The 18528-nt window shown below is 45.4% G+C and overlaps 1 protein-coding gene across 1 annotated transcript; it reads left to right on the top strand.

The window, feature by feature from the left end:
* Positions 1 to 9102, top strand: LOC120662596 (UDP-glycosyltransferase 72B1-like). The gene is made up of 2 exons (XM_039941712.1): positions 1 to 275; positions 8628 to 9102. The coding sequence occupies exons 1-2, from the start codon at positions 1 to 3 to the stop codon at positions 9100 to 9102; spliced, it is 750 nt and encodes a 249-aa protein (XP_039797646.1).
* The last annotated feature ends 9426 nt before the right edge of the window (positions 9103 to 18528 follow it).

Here is an 18528-nt window from a genome sequence, read left to right as displayed (position 1 = left end):
ATGGCCGTGGTGGAGCAGCGGCGGCGGAGCGCCGGTGTTTGCGTTCTGGCTGCAGGGGCAGCTACGGCCTACCGGAACCGGCATAAAAAGGATCAGGGAGGCAACATGGTGCTCACCGAGGGCCTGAAGTGGAGGATACTGCAGTGCAGGATGGCCGGCGTCGAGATTCGGTGGCGGTGCTTGACAGAGCTCGTGGGCGAGGTCTTTGCTGGACGGCTCCGGGCTTCTGATCCCCACGAGCGGGTTCTGCGTCGCGATGCGAAGCCAGGGAGGTGGTCAGCGTGGCTGGGGGGACACCGGTGGCGAGGAAATTCTATGGCGGAGCGGCTCACCTAAGTTGAGCTCCGGGCGAAATTTCGGCGCGTGCAAGGCAGAGGCCGAGGGCAGCGGGCTCGGAGCAGGTCCTGGGCACGGGGCAGAGCTCCTGCGGTGGCTCGGGCGGGCTTTGGTGCAGCGGGGCGGTGGTTCCACGGTGGAGGTCGAGGGACGACGACGATGGCGAGAAGGAGGCATCGGATCGAGCAACGGGACGACGGCGCGCCGGCGGAAATCAAGAAAATCGCGAAGTGTTGGGGGGAGGGGGCGAGGAAGAAGGAGAGTTATATAGGGGGGTGGGGGGCTTTTGTTCCCTGGTGGTGGCTTCACCCGGGACAAAAGGGGGCTTTTGTCCCGGGTGAAGCCACCACCAGGGACAAAAGGGCCTTTTGTCCCAGCCCGCGGTCCACCTTTAGTCCCGGGTGGATCTACCACCCGGGACAAAAGGAGCTCGTTTTCCCTCATTCCCGCCAAATCTTATGTTTGTTTTTGTTTTTTTACTTCTCTTTTAAAATAGGCTTTCATTTGTTAATTCAGTTAATAAAATTATGATTCCAAAAATTATGGAACAAAATTTCTTATCTCTATATAAACTTGATACACGCAACAAAAATAATTAATTTTCATTCAAGTGATTGGGTCAACGAAATATCTAACTTTTTTGAAATCATATTTGTTATTTTGACCATGCAAAAATATATTAGGTGAACAAATTTTTTTCAAACTGTTGCTTTTCGATAGAAAGTGGATTCTATCACGATATTAACGTTTAAAAAGTGAATTTTACATAAAATTAAGCAATTTCATGATATTAATGAGTAGTGTGTGAGTTTGAGAGATAGTGTGTGTTAGTGAAATTGTGTGTGTTAGTGAGAGAGTATAGTGTGTTAATGTGAATGTAATTTCATGAAATAAATAAAATTAGTTGAGTAATCCATTATTGATTGAAAATTATAATTGAGTCTAGTAATTAAGTAAAAATATAAAAAATGATATATATAACACATAAAGTATAATTGTACATTACATATATAATAAAAGTATTCGAATTGCGATTACTTTTTATAAAATAATATAAAATGATTCAAGTACTTGAAAGATTAGCGGTAACAGACTTTCTCTTCACAAATGTCCCTTGATTATGATCACGACGCAAGTATGGAGCATCATCATTGGCTAGCAGGATGCATGGATCAGCATTTACTTCGAAAGGTGGAATGACAACAAAATCATTATATTCTTCTGACAAGTCTGTCTTGTCCTCCACTCCAACGATGTTTCTCTTTCCTGATAGAACTATGTGTCGCTTAGGCTCATCCTTTTGCTTGTTTATCCCCTTCTTTGGCTTGCTGGACATGTCCTTAATGTAGAAAACCTGAGCGACATCCTGGGCTAGGACAAATGGCTCGTCTCTATACCCAACATTGTTGAGATCAACTATTGTCATCTCATACTCATCTTTTATTACCCCTCCTCTAGATAGCTTAACCCATTGGCAATGAAATAGAGGCACCTTGAAATTGGGATTGTAATCCAACTCCCATATCTCTTCAATGTAGCCATAATATGTGTCTTTTTTTCCATTATTGTCCGTGGCATCCATACGAACACCACTGTTTTGGTTGGTACTCTTTTTATCTTGGGTTATCGTATAAAATGTGTTTCCATTTATCTCATACCCTTGGTATGTTAAGATATTTCAAGATGGTCCCCTAGCCAATAAGAACAGTTGTTCACTTATATCCATGTTATGCATTAGATGCTTCCGCATCTAGCTGCAGAAAGTGTTCATGTGCTCACGTGTAATCCATGCCTCAGACTTCTCCGGGAATTTGGAGAGCAGAATTTTCTTGTGTTCCTCGATATATGGGTCAACCAACATTTACGATTAATAGGAACACAACACTTGGCACAGGCAGCGTGCTCGTTGATATGCTCTCAGTACAACAATGGCCATGCTGACTGCGTCAAATGCTGTCTTCGTATCAATCGGAAGTGCTGGTGATGCGACCAGCCGATTCACGACGTCCTTACAGCACATCGTGTATCCCTGAATGGTAGTGCCATCACCGTTGGATGGAGATTAACGACGTATACTTGTTTCGAAATAATTTTTTTTTAGCTTCTAGATGGTTCAATGTGAGCCTGAATAAATACATCTCTAGTGTCAAAATAATCCATTCATAATACAAAAAATTCTAATATACTCATTTCATTAATTCATTCATGAATACAAAAATCAACTATCCACAATATGGTCATATATACAAGTACATCACATGAAGTGTCTACACTCATTCTAAAAATTTCTATTATCCACATACTCATCTAAATCTAAAAGAAAATCACACCTACATATGCAATCTAAATGTCCAAGAAATGAGCTAGCTACACATTTTCTCTATTTCTAAAGCATGAAATGAGCTATACAAGCCAAGGAAGAAGAGAAAAACAAGCCCCAAACCTTTAGCGCCGATGGATGGACGGGGAATCAAAGATCTTCACAAATGTGGTGAAGAAATGAGCAAGAACTTCCCTCTCCCGAGCCAAGAACAGCAAGAACAAGTGAGCTGAATGGCTCGGGCGGGGGGAGAGGGAAGGGGATAAAGGGGCCAAGGAGTTTTGTCCCGGTTGGAGGCACCAACCAGGATAAAAGGGACCCGGTTGGTGGCTCCAACCGGGGCAAAAGGCTGCGCGGGACTTTTGTCTCGGTTGGAGCCACCAACCGGGATAAAAGGCCACCCTTTTGTCCCGGTTGGTGCCTCCAACCGGGACAAAAGGCCCCTGTCCCCCCGCTGGCCCAGCTAGCCGTTGGACCCGGGACAAAAGCCACCTATTGTCCCAGGCCCAAAGGCTGCCGGGACAAATGGCCTGCAACAAAGGCCTGTTTTATAGTAGTGGACCAACTAAGTCAAAGGCAAATGGGTTATTTTAGATGTATATATCTTAGCTGAAACTACTAGGATATGGTCAATTGGCTAGCTTGTTTTACTCATTCATGGCTGAATTATTAAATGGAGTTTTCTACAACGACAGTGAGACATATGCTGACGTCATTACACTGGTGCTATGCTCCGATGGACCACCGGTTCAACCGGTGCTGAAGACTTGGCTCCTGCGTGCATTACATCATCTCTGGAACATAGTACATCCAATACACCGATGCCTAGCTTGACGTCGTCGGTTCAACCGGTGACTTGGCTATCTTGACTTGGTCTTTGCTTGATCTCCATTTGGTGCTCAGATTTGCACCGATGCCAGGGCGTCGGAACTTCCGACAGCCATCGGATGCACCGATGCTACATGCATCGGTTCTTCCGGTGCTCCTGTTTTCTGCAGAACTCATCCAATTCAGCGTTTCTTTGAGTTCTTTTTTCGTGTATTGCTTTGTATGGCCTTTTTACTTCATCCCTGGGATCTAGAAATGTTCACTTAACAAAACCATTAGTCCCATTGATTGTGTTTTTATACGATCACCAAAATCACTCGAAATGGCATAAATGATGCCATGTTCGTTACAATCTCCCATTTTTGGTGATTGATGACAACACAATCAAAGCAAGCATAAAATTTGCAAGAATTGACAAATTGAACCACTTACACTTGCTTGGATGCTTACCATCATCCAATGACGGCTTGGCCTCCCCCTAAAACCATGATCCCCCTTTGTTCCTCCCCCTGTTTTCTACTCTTCTCTCATATGTTGACTTGATCCAGTCGGCATTTTCCCCCTTTGGAAAATATTTTTCCTTCTTGGGAACATCTCTCCCCCTTTGTTGGGAATATGCCTTGCTTTGATCCACATTTCTCCCCTTTGGAATCAAATCACCTAAAAGGTCTTGCTAAACAATATAGCTCAAGAGAAGATTAGTAGCCTAGGGAGTTAGTTCCATAACTTATGATCCAATTATATGATATCAATGAAGATACTAATTGAAAATTTACTATGGTGGATCACCAAATCACGAAACTAGCATGACATGAGCTAAGCTTTCCACAAGTGTGTACACAACATGATAACGTGAAAATCAAGTGTACAACTAAAAGATTCAACAAGAAAGCTTAGATCTTATCATGCACGGAGGTAGCTCTAAAAAAATTGACAATTATATCAATTGAATGAGTTTAGAACCTTACATACCTCCGGGGGTTACTTTGTTTACCTTGCATGTACACCAAGGTTAAGCAAATGTATGAGCACATAGCCTAAGAACTTAGATATGAGCATTTAAGTTCTAAGGAGCATGGCTCAATATGCATGAAGCACAATTTATCTAATCACTCTTATAGAGTTGTTTGTTCACATTGAGCGTGAATAACATTCTCTTAGAGTGTTTAACTCCATCGTGAGACTACAAAAGATAAACTTGCAAACATGTTAGTCTCAAAATCACAACCTATAGGATGAACTCCCCCTAAATATGTGCATTTAGTGTTTGAATCACCAAGCAAATGTATGCACATTGATTTTGACACAATTGGGAAGTTTACCCTATAGTTTGTGTTCATGGTACACATATGAAACACATACCTCATGAAGTCCATGTACCATAAAGGGTAACCTTGTGTAGCTTTCTACACACTTATCAAACCATGTAGATTTCTCATGGGTTAGAATCATGACACAAGCAACCTACCATATATAACACTAGGAGATGCAAAACATGCAAACATCCTAGCAAGAGCAATGGAGCTACATGATGCTTGAATTTAAATCTAGCTACCATTACCTAATGGGGGACTTGGGCAACGAATGTCCAAATTGTGAGCTTAGCTTGTTTTGGCTTGAACCTTCACTTCAACTTATAAGCTAAGCCTCCAAATCCCCCGAAGCCGTTCTTGACTTTAAGTCTCCTTTGGAACCCACACCGTTTGAGGCCCCTTCATATTGGTGATGAAGTCCTTGGGCACCCAAATAGAGTGGTTCAAACTCCTTTCCTTCTTCCCAACCTTGTGAGCAACCACCTTGCCATTTGTCTTCTTTTTTATTACATAGGAGGTGCTATTGCTTTTGTTTCTCCGGTTGGGCTTGGTGTAGATGACAGAACTCTTGATTGTGAGCTTCTTTTTGTTCTTCTTATCCGGAAGCTTCTTCCTTGGTTGAGGACACTTATTAGACTTGTGGCCTTCTTTGTGGCACTTTGAGCAAGTCACGGTGGACCCCTTCTCAAGCTTTTTCACCATGTCTTCACGGTTATCTTGAGAATGTTGGACATTGCTCTCTATGCCTTTGCCCTTCAATCTATACAAGTCCTTCATGAGCCTTTCCACTTCTTACTTGAGCTCATCATTTTCCTTGGCAATGAGATCATCACATGATTCTACAACAATATTCTCATAGCATTTCTCATTGCAAGAGTTAGAGCAACAATCTTCAATTAAATCAATGCAAGAAGTTGAAGCATCTACCCTAAAGATAGGAATTGCACAAGGGATAGCTTGCTTTATTTCCAAAGAGTCATTAGTATCATTAATGCTCTCAAATTTTAATTTGAGCTCTTCATGCTCCTTGCTAAGCAATTTGAATTTGCACACCAAATCTTCAAAATTTGTAGGAAGAGAAGCATTTAGATCTTTGAGAGTACTAAGGTTTTTAATTTCTTTTGATTGCTTCTTAATGACTTTTTGGTGCTCATGAACAAGGTCAAAAAGTTCATCAATTGAAGGAGAGTCGGAGTCATCATCACTTACATCGCTATCCATACCTTTGGCCATAAAGCAAGTGTTGGATGATGATCCCATGCGAGTAGTGAATTTATTGTTTGATTCATCACTTGAACTTGATTCTTCACCACCGCTAACCCATTCACCAAATATGGCAAATGATTCATGCTTGGGCTTCTTCTCCTTCTTTTGCTTGTTCTTCTTGAACTTCTTCTCAACCTTCATAAGTTGATGGTGAGGCCCATCTTTGAGGAAGACCATATACCCCATTGAGTTGATTTCCTTCAAGCATTTGTTCATCTTCTTTACTTGCTTGTAGAGGTTGGGGTGCATTGGCTCTTTATCATCACTTGAGGAGTTTCTTCCACCCTCTTCTTCCTCATCACTTGAGCTAACTTTGATGACCATCTTCTTCAACTTCTTGAGTTGTTTGCATGCAAGGGTGCTATGCGTTGGTGAAGAAGAAGGCACTTTTGCCTTGATGTCATTGCGTAGCTTATGGGCGATCACCTTGTTGAGGACTTGATTTGGTGTCATTGTGGTGAGATTTTTTTCATATAGAATTATTGTCACCAAATCATAGTCCGGCCTTCGGAGTGAGTGAAGGATATTGCGAATGAGTTCCAAATCTTCAATTTGCTTCACACCTAAGGAATTAACCTCATTCACAAGAGTATTCAATCGTGAGTACATAGATTCAGCATTCTCATCATCAAGTTGCTTAAAACTATTAAGCTTATCAATGAGAACATGATATCTTTCGTTGGCAACATCCTCCATGCCCTCATGGTTCTCGATGATAGTCTGCCAAAGCTTTTTAGCATTTTCAAAAGAATAAACACGATTGAACACATTATCACTAAGAGAAGATAAAATTATGCATTTTGCGGTGACATCATATTGCTTCTCTTGTTCACCATTATTTTTTATGCCCTCACTCACAACTCTCTAAACGTTTAGTCCCGTCGCTTGGAGATGGGCTTGCATTAGCACCTTTTATCGTTGGAAGCCCGTGCCGTCGAACCGTGGAGCGGGTCTAAAAGATCCATCCTTTCCCCCTAAGAGCTAACTCACTAAGCGGTGAAGCCTACCGATCTAATGAGCCGGTAAACACAAATTTGCCAATGGAATTGGCTTTCTTTGTGAGAGAAGTGAGTCCCCAGCTCTGATACCAATTGAAAGCGATCAGGTGCTCTAGCCTAAAAGGGAGAGGGGGTGAATTAGGCACTATTAAAACCTTAACCTATAGCTCCAACTAGTTTGCAGAAAACTTAAACTAGATCAAACTATCTAGATGTGCAACTACGGTTCACCTTAGTGTGAAACCATCATCCCAAAAGAGTTTTGTAACCTATAGCCAATCCTAGCAAGATACTACACTAAGAAAGTAAAGGCACAGAAGTTGCAATATGAAATGCGGAAGCCTAAAGGGAGGGCTGAGAGAAAGCGAACTCTCGACACGAGGATTTATCCCGTGTTTCGGATTGCCACAAAGACGCCCCTACGTCCACGTTGTTGAAGCACTCACGACGAGTATCGCTTCCCGGCAATCAAGTCTCTTCTGTGAACACAATCACGGTCACCTTGATCCCGATCTTCACTAAGGGAGATTGCCCATGAAGGAAGGGTCTCCGTCCCCGCACAATGTCGTCGACGTCGCTCCACACCAAGCCGGAGGGTCGTTGATTTACCGGCGAGCCACCAATTGCTCCAAGGGGCCGGCACACCTTAATACAAGTGTGGTTCACTCTAGAACCAGCCACAAGGATCTCAATCTTGCTTGTTCACTCACTCAAGAGTTAATCTAGCACTAACACTTTACAAAGCTAGTGCTAAAGCTAAGGATATGATCAATAAGCTCTTGTATGGCTTGGAGGTGTTCTTGGGTGTGTGTATGACTTCTAGTAACTCCAGCGAACTTCAAATGGCCGGGGTGAGGCATATATATAGGCCACCAAGTCTTGTAGCCGTTGCTCCAACGGTCAGCAGAAAACAACATACCATCGGATGAACCGATGCCTTTGTATGGGGCAGCGTCGGTTCATCTGGTCACTCTCAGACCTGAAGCGACCGTTGAGCTTCTGACGCACTGTCTGCGACACCACCGATTTAACCGATGACTGTGTGTTGGTTAAACCGGTCACTCAACTAGTCGTTGGACTCTTTCTCTCCTGCTGACGTCATTACACTGGTGCTATGCTCCGATGGACCACCGGTTCAACCGGTGCTGAAGACTTGGCTCCTGCGTGCATTACATCATCTCTAGAACATAGTACATCCAATACACCGATGCCTAGCTTGACGTCGTCGGTTCAACCGGTGACTTGGCTATCTTGACTTGGTCTTCGCTTGATCTCCATTTGGTGCTCAGATTTGCACCAATGCCAGGGCGTCGGAACTTCCGACAACCATCGGATGCACCGATGCTACATGCATCGGTTCTCCCGGTGCTCCTATTTTCTGCAGAACTCATCCAATTTAGCGTTTCTTTGAGTTCTTTCTTCGTGTATTGCTTTGTATGGCCTTTTTATTTCATCCCTGGGATCTAGAAATATTCACTTAACAAAACCATTAGTTTCATTAATTGCGTTGTCATACGATCAACAAAATCACTCGAAATGACATAAATTGTGTCATGTTCGTTACAGGTTCGCCGAGAGGACCAGGGCCGTGGGGCTCGTCGTGCCGGAGTGGGGGCCGCATGTGGAGATCCTGGGCCACCGCACAGTCGGCGGGTTCCTGACGCACTGCGGGTGGAACTCGGCGCTGGAGGCCATGGCCGCGGGCGTGCCGGCGCTAGCGTGGTCGCTGTTCGCCGAGCTGCGGATGAACGCGGTGAAGCTGGCGTCGGAGCACGTCGGGCTGGCGCTGCGGGCGAGCTCGAGGGCGGACGGGGTGGTGCCGCGGGAGGAGGTGGCCACGGCGGCAAAGGAGCTGATGGTGGGGGAGAAGGGCGCCGTGGCGCGGGAGAGAGCGCGCGAGCTGCGGGCGGAGGCGCGCAAGGCGTCGGTGCCAGGCGGGCCCGCAGGCCCCGCACACCAGGCGCTCGCGGCCCTCGTCGACAGGTGGAAATGTGCTGCTGCGAGCCCGGCGGTTAACGATGCAGCTGGTGGTGGACTGTGAATCCGCGATCGTGTCGTGTATGCGTCACTGCAGCGACCTTGGTCGGATCCAACAACATCACGGTCTGTGCCTCTGTGGTTGTGGTAGTGCCGTAGCGGAACCACCGGGCTATGATTTGACCTGGTTACATTGAAAAAATAATAATTTGACCTGACATCAAAATAATTTGCCAACGGGAGCCTCCCGTTAGAGCATGGCTAGTAAGACTGTCCACAACAGGGCACTCCAAACGACCCGGAATCCCAAATATAGAGGTTTGAAATATCGGTATGTGCTCCAGCGGTGCCAGGTATCCGAGCCGGGATATTTCGGGGACCCCGGTCGCCCTCCACATTTCCAGGATCCTCCATCATCTCTTTCCCGTCTCTCGTGTCTCTCTCCATCTCTTTCCCAGTTATTTTATAGTTTTGAGGGGAAGATATAGTTGGAGTTAGTTGGAGAGGGAAATATAAAATATTGTATGATGGGTATAGGGGGTATGGTATGGAGTGTATTGTTGGAGAAGATTTTAATATGGAGTGCGGAATCTGTTTAGAAGGAGAAAAATATTTTTTTTAGAGGGTGGGTTTTGGAGGAGACGGCTGGAGACAGTCTAAGCTCGCCACCAGCCGGCGGAGAGAAAAGCGGCGAGTATTAAATGCGGTAGAATTGTGGCAGGGCGCAGCGCTGCGAGCGGGGCCAATAAGCTGTGAACGCAGCAGTTGCAGGGCCAATGGAGTTGCAGGCGCGCGCATCCGCCCGCTTTAGGCCGGCGACTCGTCACTCGCCCCCTTCACTCTCTTTTTTTGTTTCTCACTCCACGTTAGATTTGGATGGTTAGATTTGGATGATGTGAAAGTTCATTTCGGCAGCTGATTGTGCGGTATTATACTTGCTCTTACTGTATCGCACTGTTCAAGGTAGTAAACAATTCAAGTATTCAACCGAGGTGGCGTGTTGGAAATGAAAACCGCTACAACTTACTCGACTCGTGGCAAGGGTGTCCTTTTTGTGCAGCGAAGAAATCTGCCAGATTGTTTAGTTCGTAATTTTTTTTGGATTGAGGGTACTGTAGCATTTTCGTTGTTGTTTGACAATTAATATCTAATTATGGACTAGTGAGGTTTAAAAGATTCGTCTCGTCATTTACAATTGATCTGTGTAATTAGTTACTTTTTTCAACTGCATTTAATATTTCGTGCATGTATCCGAAGATTTAATGTGATAGGTACTGTAGGAAAAAATTTGGAACTAAACCGGGCCTAGATCGTACTCCGTGCTCCGTCATGACTCCTACTCTTCTTTGACCTTGTTTGTTTGGGCAATTCTAGGCCCTGTTTATTTCATTAGCGCTACTTGCGCTACATAAGAAATCTTATATGCATGAAGTACTAAAATAAAATTTATTTGCAAAACCTTTTCACAGTTGAGTGTAATTTTTCGAGACAAATCTAATGAGCCAAGTTCCATCATGATTAGCTAGAGTAGTGTTACAGTAATCACACTCTAATCATGCTGTCAAAGACCTCATTAAATTTGTCTCGTGAAGTAGCTCAAGGGTTGTGGAGTTAGTTTCGTAAACTGACTTTATTTAATATCCTTAATTAATGGTCAAAGTTGTCTCCAGTAGCTTGTGCTACTCAACCAAACAGGGCACTAGTTTACGCGCACGCTAGTTTCCATCCACACGGTTGATTTCAGACAACCTGCGATTTCTCCAAATTATTTTGTAGATTTCTATCACGCCCGATTTTAAAGAAATAAACCGAACAATAAATTATATGTGCGCCAGGATCAAAATACACACATATGATGATAATATTGAATAACAGAAGCAATATCATAAAGTACCAAAGTTATTTATTACAAACCAAGCTGAAAGTCATAACATAAATAAATAGTATTTCAGTTCGCAATTATTCTAACAGCGGATCATCCAACTCCATAGGTAGCTGACTGGGGGAACGTACACCTAGAAATCATGGATGTCCTCGAGGAAGTCCTCAAACTGATCTTGATCTGAGCAGTGTTGAGATAGCAAGTGTGAGCACATGACGTACTCAGCAAGTATATTGAAAAAAAATAAATGACATGCAAGGCTAAAATCAAAGAATAAGACTTTCTGAATAAGAGTAAGCATTTTAATTAAACAGTTGATTAAACTAGCATTACAACTTAAATGAATCCAAACCCACATTTATGAAAAGACTTTAATAAACATAGTAATAAATAAGTCTTGAAACAATTGAACAACTGAATTAAGCAATGATTACAATTAAGTAGACATGTGAGGGTTCGAGCCGCTCTTGACCGTGAGCATGGCTGATATACTAGTTTTCACTCTGCAGAGGTTGCACACTTTACCCACAAGTCGTTTCTCCCTTTATGCCCGGGTTTGCAAGGCCCTTAAATACATCCTTTGGTGAGTGGCAGGGATTCACTACGAGGCCTTTATAAAGACTCTCTAACTAGTAGTAGCCCGCTAAGGTTTCAGTCGCTAGGCGAGTGCACCCTCCCCAAAGCGAGCGTACCCCGAAGGCGTACCGAAACCCCTTTGCCAGGCCGAGTACCACTCGTAAACCTAGTCCCCTCTTGCGCCTTTCGGTAAGCTACTAACAAGCTAGAGAAATCTAATTAATTAGCCAAGATTAGAGTCATGTAGTTCTTGTGATTGCGTTGTTTTCACGGGTGGTCGCTTCATGGTTGATTTTAAGTATCATTATCAAAGTATCATAATGTTCGTCAAAGAGTGTAAACCATGTGTCAAGTGTAAAAGCTTTCATTGACCAGCCATAACCATTGTTCAGCGGCTAAGCATACTACCCAAAAGCTTTTATAAAGAAAAACCTGGATATTCAAGAACATAGATAGTAATAAGAATAAATTGGTACCCGATCAATTTAATGCATGCAAGCATAAAGTAAATATGAGTAGGACCAAATATGATCAAGGAATATACTTGCTTCCTTGTTCACTTGCTGCTCTCAAAGTCTTCAAATTCTTGATCTTGAAGGTTCTCGAACGGCTCTTCGTCCAAACAACACGAACACCCCAAGCAACACGAGCACATTCAAGCAAACAATGGAAATAAAATAAATCAGTACAGCAATCAATAAAAAACAGAGGTAAAACACTTAAAAATAGGTTCTACGTATTGCAATGATCAAAACGGTATCAAGAACACTTAAAACGGAGTTAAAACGATAAAGATACGCTTCAAATAGTTTTACAGGGGCTCATTTGTGAGAAAAACATTTTAAAAGGGCTTAACAGAAAAAAATCGGGGACTAAAATATAATTTTGTATAAAAACACGAGGGCTAACGTGTAAAAACTAGAGCTTGGACGGCGGGTTCCATATTAGAAAAGATCAGGGGGTTTTCTACAAGAAAAAAGGATTAAAACAGAATAAATTTTGAATAAAGATGGATGGCGGGTTGATTTCTGACGGTCCGGACAAATCCGGCAGCCCTGGCGGCGGCGGAACGCCGGCGCACAGCGGCGCCGCCATGGAAACAGCGGAAGCTCGCCGGAACAGCGACTTCTTGGCGCTACGGTGCACCAAAAACCAAAAATTGAGCGGAAGGTCTTGGGGGCACGAGCGCGGCACGGAGAAGCTGTTGCAGGGGTCCTGGGCAGCGCTCGGGCATCGAAGGCGGTCCGCGGCGAGGAGGGGCGACGGCGACGCTCCGACGAATATAGGGGAGCTCGCCTGGGCAGGAAATTGAGGCGATCCGGAGGGGAAACGAACCGATAGCTCACCGCGAAGCTTACCACGGGGTCGAAATAGCCGGGGGAGCACTCTAGCGACGGATCGACGGCGGCGCAACGAGTTTGAGTGAGAAGACGGCGGCGCACGTGGGGTGCAGGATTAGGGCAAAAGAACAGTCGATTGCGGGAGAGAAGGATCCCATGGGGCCGGCTTGAGAGGAGAAAAAGGTGGCGCGGGCGAGGCCGATTCGGCCTTGGCGTGTGGGCCCGCAGTCCAGGCGCTGGGCAGAGTCCCGGCCGAACCCGGCGGGAGGAGGAAGGAGGGACTGACAGGTGGGGTCACCCGGTCAATGAGAGCGGCGGAGGGAAAAAGAATAAAAAGAAAACGGGCCGGACTGGGCCGTAAGAAGGAAAGAGGGGAAGAGAGAAGATGGGCCGGCGGAAGGGAAAGGAAAATGAAAGGGGGATCCGGCCGGCGGGGAAGAAATGGACCGGTGGCCCAAAATTGGTAGAAAAAGAAGGAAAAGGAGAAGAAAAAGAAAAATAAAAAGAGTTTTTGACGCCCAAAAATTAAAATAAAATCATAGAAAATAGTTAAAAAGCTTAGAAAATTCTGCAAAATTTCTGGGAGCTTCATAAACTCAAACACATTCATACAAAATAAAATATGCACCAGCATGAATGCAACAAGTCAAATTAGAGTCTATGGTGAGTTTTAAATATTGCAAAATTAATTCCTTTTGACTCCAAAAATTACAAAACTATTATGAACAATTTTTGAAACAAATTTTAGGGTGTTACAAATGCCATGTATTTTCTTTTCAAAAATAGCAAATAACAAATGCATGAGCCGCAATTGGAATTTTACCTGCCACCCAACACAAAATTCCTGCTGACACCTGCCTTACTTTTTTTTCTTTTAGGCACCTACACTTTCTTTTGGGATCTGGAGAAATTGGGTGTAAACTTTAGGTGGGGAGTGACAATAAAAGTAAATTTGAAACTCTGCGCATAAATAAAAAAACTAAAAGTAAAACTTTTTATAAATAAAAATTTGGTAGCTATATAAAAACTTTTCAAATTCCTGATTCGCTTTTCAAAAGAGGTCTACGTGGAGAAACTTTACTTTATGAAAAAATATTTGCTGCTTAATTTGTTTAGAAAAATGTTAGCATATAAAAATCAGCAATTCAAAAAAAATTACAGATTTATGTTTGAAATTAACAAAAAAATAAAAATATTTTTTAAAAAAATGGTAAACCAAAAAGAATATAAACTTGCGAAAAAATTAAATAGTCTTTAAAAAATGAAACAATATGTCTAACAAAAATATTCAGAAACATAAAATCAAGAACATAAAAATCAAGGAAAACTTTAAGAACAAAAAGGTTGCACGAAAAAACAAAATAAAAAGATGGAGAAAAAGGAGGAAAAATTGGGAAAAGAGAGAAATTTGGCAGCAAAATTTTGTAAGAAAAAATTATGAACAAAATCGCAAAAAACAAATCAATTGAGCAAAACTTCATAATGAAGAAAAACGAGAACAAATTTCAAAAAAAAAGAAAAAAAATAGCGGCGCTGGCTGAGCGTGCCGGGGGTCGCCCCTGTGCGGAGCTTGTCGAGGGCTGCTGCCATGCTCACTTGTGGCGTTTTGGTCCAGCGGAGCTCGCCGGGCTATAGGCAGCACTTGCCGCACCGGCAGCCGCCGTTTTCCTGGAGGTGAAGCTCGCGGATTGGAGCTCCACCGCTCAACGACCAGAGACGACGCCCCGCCTTCACGAGCTCCACCATGCTGGCCCCATGCTCCATCGCTCCCTCCGCTCCTGCTAGAATAGTTGTAGATCTTGGAGAAAAAGAAAGGGGAAGAAAGGGAAAGGAACGAAGTAAAGAGAAGCCGGAATGAGTAAATAATGGGCAGTTGCTGACTTGCTGTGGGGTTCACCCACGTGGGTTCCACGACCGTGTCAACCATGCGAGCATTGCATGCGATCGACAGCAAAACCAACTTCGGGTGTTTGTTTCCATTAGTTTTTTTAAAGCTCCTGTAACACCCTGCCTCACGGACAGTCCGCTTGGGGCGGCGGACGGTCCGCAACGGCCCTGTTTCAACCACTCCGAGACCGAGGTTCGTCGGTCGCCGCCACGTGCCGACCGTCGAGCCTATCCCCTGCCATCCCGTACTCCGCATTGAAGGCGCGCACCTTTCCTTCACCCACCCGTGCCCACTCTCTCGCTCTCTCTCTCTCTCTCTCCCTCGGTTCACTTCCCCTCTCTCCCGACACCATGGACGGCGCTTGAGCCCCTCCCGTTCACCGGCCGAATCTGCGAGCTCTCTTCCATGGATTTCAAATCCACCGAACCCAAAGCACAACCACCTCCTTAGCTTCCTCCTCAACCCCTCAAACCACAGCCACGACCCCCCACCTCGCCGGGAATCTTGGATTCCCCGGCTGTCGGTTAGAGTTTCGCCCAAACTCGACCTCGCCGTGGAACTCCATCGCCCAGCCACCATTTCTTTCGTCCAAGAGCTCGAATATACTGTAAGTAAGCCGCTAATGCTCGAGCTCCCCTCGTTCCTTCACGTTCACGTTGTTTCCATGCACGTTCTCGACAAAGTCATTTTGACCGCCACGGGCCGCACGTCGCCGACTAGGTCTAGCTTGATGTCTACGCGTGCATCACCCATGCCCGCGTGCACCTCGTCCAGTAGATGGTGTAGTGTTAGCCTCACCGTCGGTCGGGCCACCGTCGGCGGGAACGGTGCGCTGTGCTACCGCGCCGGCCTCACTAGTGGCGGCGCGCGGTGTCAAAAGATATGAACTGCGGACGGTCCGGCTAGGAGGGCTGGACAGTCCGCAAGTCAAGTTAGAAGTTGTCCAGAGACATTGTTGTCTCTGATGGTATCGCAGATTTGAACTGCGGACGGTCCGCTAATGGTGAGCGGACAGTCCGCCGTAAAATTCGAAATTTGTCCAAAGACGATGTTGTCTCTGGTGGGTTTCGCAGGGTTGTACTGCAGACGGTCTGCTATTGGAGAGCGGACAGTCCGCCGTAGAGTCTAGAATTTTGTCCAGAGACGTGGTCGTCACTGGTGGGTTTGCAGAGTGAGCTGCCGACGGTCTGCCAAGGAGGGTTGGACGGTCCACCGTAGAGTTTCAAATTTGTCCAAAGGCATCGTTGTCTCTGGTGGTTTTGGAGAGTTAAATTGCGGACGGTCCGCTATTTAGGAGCGGACAGTCTGCCGTATAGATTTGAAATTTGTCCAGAGAGGTAGTTGATTCTGGTGGGTTTGCGGAGTTGAACCGCGGACGGTCCGCCACTTGGGTGCGGACAGTCCGCAGGGCATTCCAGTTTGAAGTATAGTAGTTACATCATTTGAGTTGTGCTCAATTATTTCATATGCATTCATGTAGCATCCGCAGTTGAGGACGTCGTGTATGTGGTGATTGTGGCACCGCAGGAGCAGCCGGAGCAAGCCCATGAGGAGAGGCGTGAGAACCCGGCCCAAGGCCCGCCTGACCCTAGCTCTGAGCAGCAGCCCGAAGCCAAGCCCCGGTGCATAACCTTTATTTCGAAAATAAGGATCCACCTCTAGACGCTTTTTCCTGCAAAATAAACCACCAGCCAGAAACCTTTGCATGTCTAGATACGTGGGCTATGTATACCCATAGTCGGGTAAGTCTTGCTGAGTATTAGTTGCTCAGGGTTTTTGTTGAAATATTATTTCAGGACACATAGACGTAGACTTCTGTCCTTGCTACGTTAAGTTTATCCGCCGCGACGCCGAGGGATGGGAGGTTGTGGAGCCATACACTTAGTTAGGGGTCTCCTTGGTGTACCCTTGTGGTAGTTATAGGATTTTTCCCTCTGTTCGAGCTTTAGTTTCGGTAATGTAAAGTTTGTAATTTATGTATGTATTCAAACTTGGTTTGTAAAACTTATGGCAGAGTCATGTGTGTATCATTGTATTTTCAAGTATTTGTCGTGCTTGTACCATCTGCGCTCACCTTCGCGTGAGACTATCGGTGTTGTTTCGATCGGGACGTGGGCTGAGAAAGGACTGTCAAATTAAACCATTAAGCTAATGCGCCTGATGTGTTCAAATGACGGCCATTACGCTTAATTAAGAGTTTTAATTTGGCGGTTTCGTCACAGCTGGTATCAGAGCCGGAACGCACCAAGGGTGGTACGGGCATGACTAATTTGAAAGTTTTCCAAAAGTATAAAAAAAATTTATTGGAAAGAGCGTAGGACGAACATGCATCTCATTTTGTAGTGTTTTTGGGATTTTCCCCTAGGAGTTGATAGAGGTGTGAGTTTAAGGCCTTAAGGACCTTTGTAGAGGAAGTTCGGGTCATAAGATTTTATAGGCGTGGCGAAGTATTGTGGAAGCGTTGTCGGCCTGATCGGAGACACAGTCGGGCAGTTCAAACGTGTTATGCGGACAGTCCGGTCATGAGACGCGGACGGTCCGCCGGTCGTTAAGAAAAATGCACAGAACCATTTGAAACCGAGTTGGGTAGGCACAATGCGAAGCGGACAGTCCACTAAAGGGTAGCGGACGGTCCGGTGAGCTGAAATTCCTTCATTGCGGATGGTCCGCCCTAGTAAACCGGACAGTCCGCCATACATTTTTCGACTGGACCAGGGCAGCCCGGTCAGACCAATTGAATTGAGCCGGTCGGACCGCATGGCCCCGCCTGCAAGCATTACGCAGAATTGTTTTTAAAGATCTACATTCTAAATTTGTCATGAATAGAAAAATTAGTCGCTATCGAGATTGTTTGATTTAATCTAGATGGTGGAACTAATCCTGTCTTGGATAAATGCAGAATGGCAGACAGCGCTGCGGGAGCGCCACCACCACCCCTGATTTGGTGCAGGCCATTGCGGCCATACTCACTAGGCGTGACGAGCAGACGATGCTCCTCCGTCGGCTTGTGGAGCAGGGGGCTGCACCACGGTCAGAACACCACCCGCGATTCACCTGGGCAGAGTTCAAAGAAGCTTTCAGGGCACACCATGTCCCAGCAGGGGTGCTCAGAAGAAAGCTCACGGAGTTCCTGGCCCTAAAGCAGGGCAACCATAGTGTGATGCAATATGCTCAGACGTTCAACACCCTATCCCAATATGCTGGGTACCACGTGGATATAGATGAGAAAAAGCAGGATTGCTTCAGGCAGGGGCTTAGTAGCAAGCTCCAAGATCACCTGGCAATGTTCAAATTCAACACTTTTAGTGAGCTAGTCAATGGGGCTATCGTTCAGGAGGATGCCCATCTAGCTCATAAAGCAGAAAAGAAAAGAAAGACACCAGCAGCGGGGTCCTCTAGCAGCAACCCACAGAGGTTCCGCCTTGTGCAGTCTGGGCCACAGCGAGCCTCCTTCCAGCACCAGCCTGTGTACAGGCCGCCACAGCAGTAGTGGGGGTATCGGCAACCTCCGCAGCCACAGCCATAGGGGGTAGCTAGACCTCCGGTTCCTCAGCAGAGTGAGCAGAAGATTTGGGTGCAACAGCAGGGGGTGCGGCCAAATTTATTCCCATGCTACAACTGTGGACAGCTTGGACACTTTGCACATAGTTGCCCTATGCCACCGAAGCAAGGTCAGCAATCCAGTTAGCCGAATCAGAAGAACAAAATGGTTCATTTCAAGCCGGGGCAAGTGCACTACACCACCCTTGAGGAGATTCCGGAGGGAGCGCCAGTGATGATGGGTACATTTTCAGTTAATAATCA

The sequence above is a fragment of the Panicum virgatum genome, chromosome 2N (genome assembly GCF_016808335.1).
Source record: "Panicum virgatum strain AP13 chromosome 2N, P.virgatum_v5, whole genome shotgun sequence".
Lineage (NCBI taxonomy): Eukaryota > Viridiplantae > Streptophyta > Magnoliopsida > Poales > Poaceae > Panicum > Panicum virgatum.
This window is presented reverse-complemented; position numbering and strand designations above follow the sequence as displayed.

What these genes read in the sequence shown, in the direction of transcription:
- LOC120662596 (XM_039941712.1), top strand. Translation starts at nt 1, where the DNA reads ATGGCCGTGGTGGAGCAGCGGCGGCGGAGCGCCGGTGTTTGCGTTCTG. An exon ending in GATGCGAAGCCAGGGAGGTG is followed by an intron (nt 276 to 8,627) that starts GTCAGCGTGGCT and finishes TGTTCGTTACAG; the next exon opens with GTTCGCCGAGAGGACCAGGG.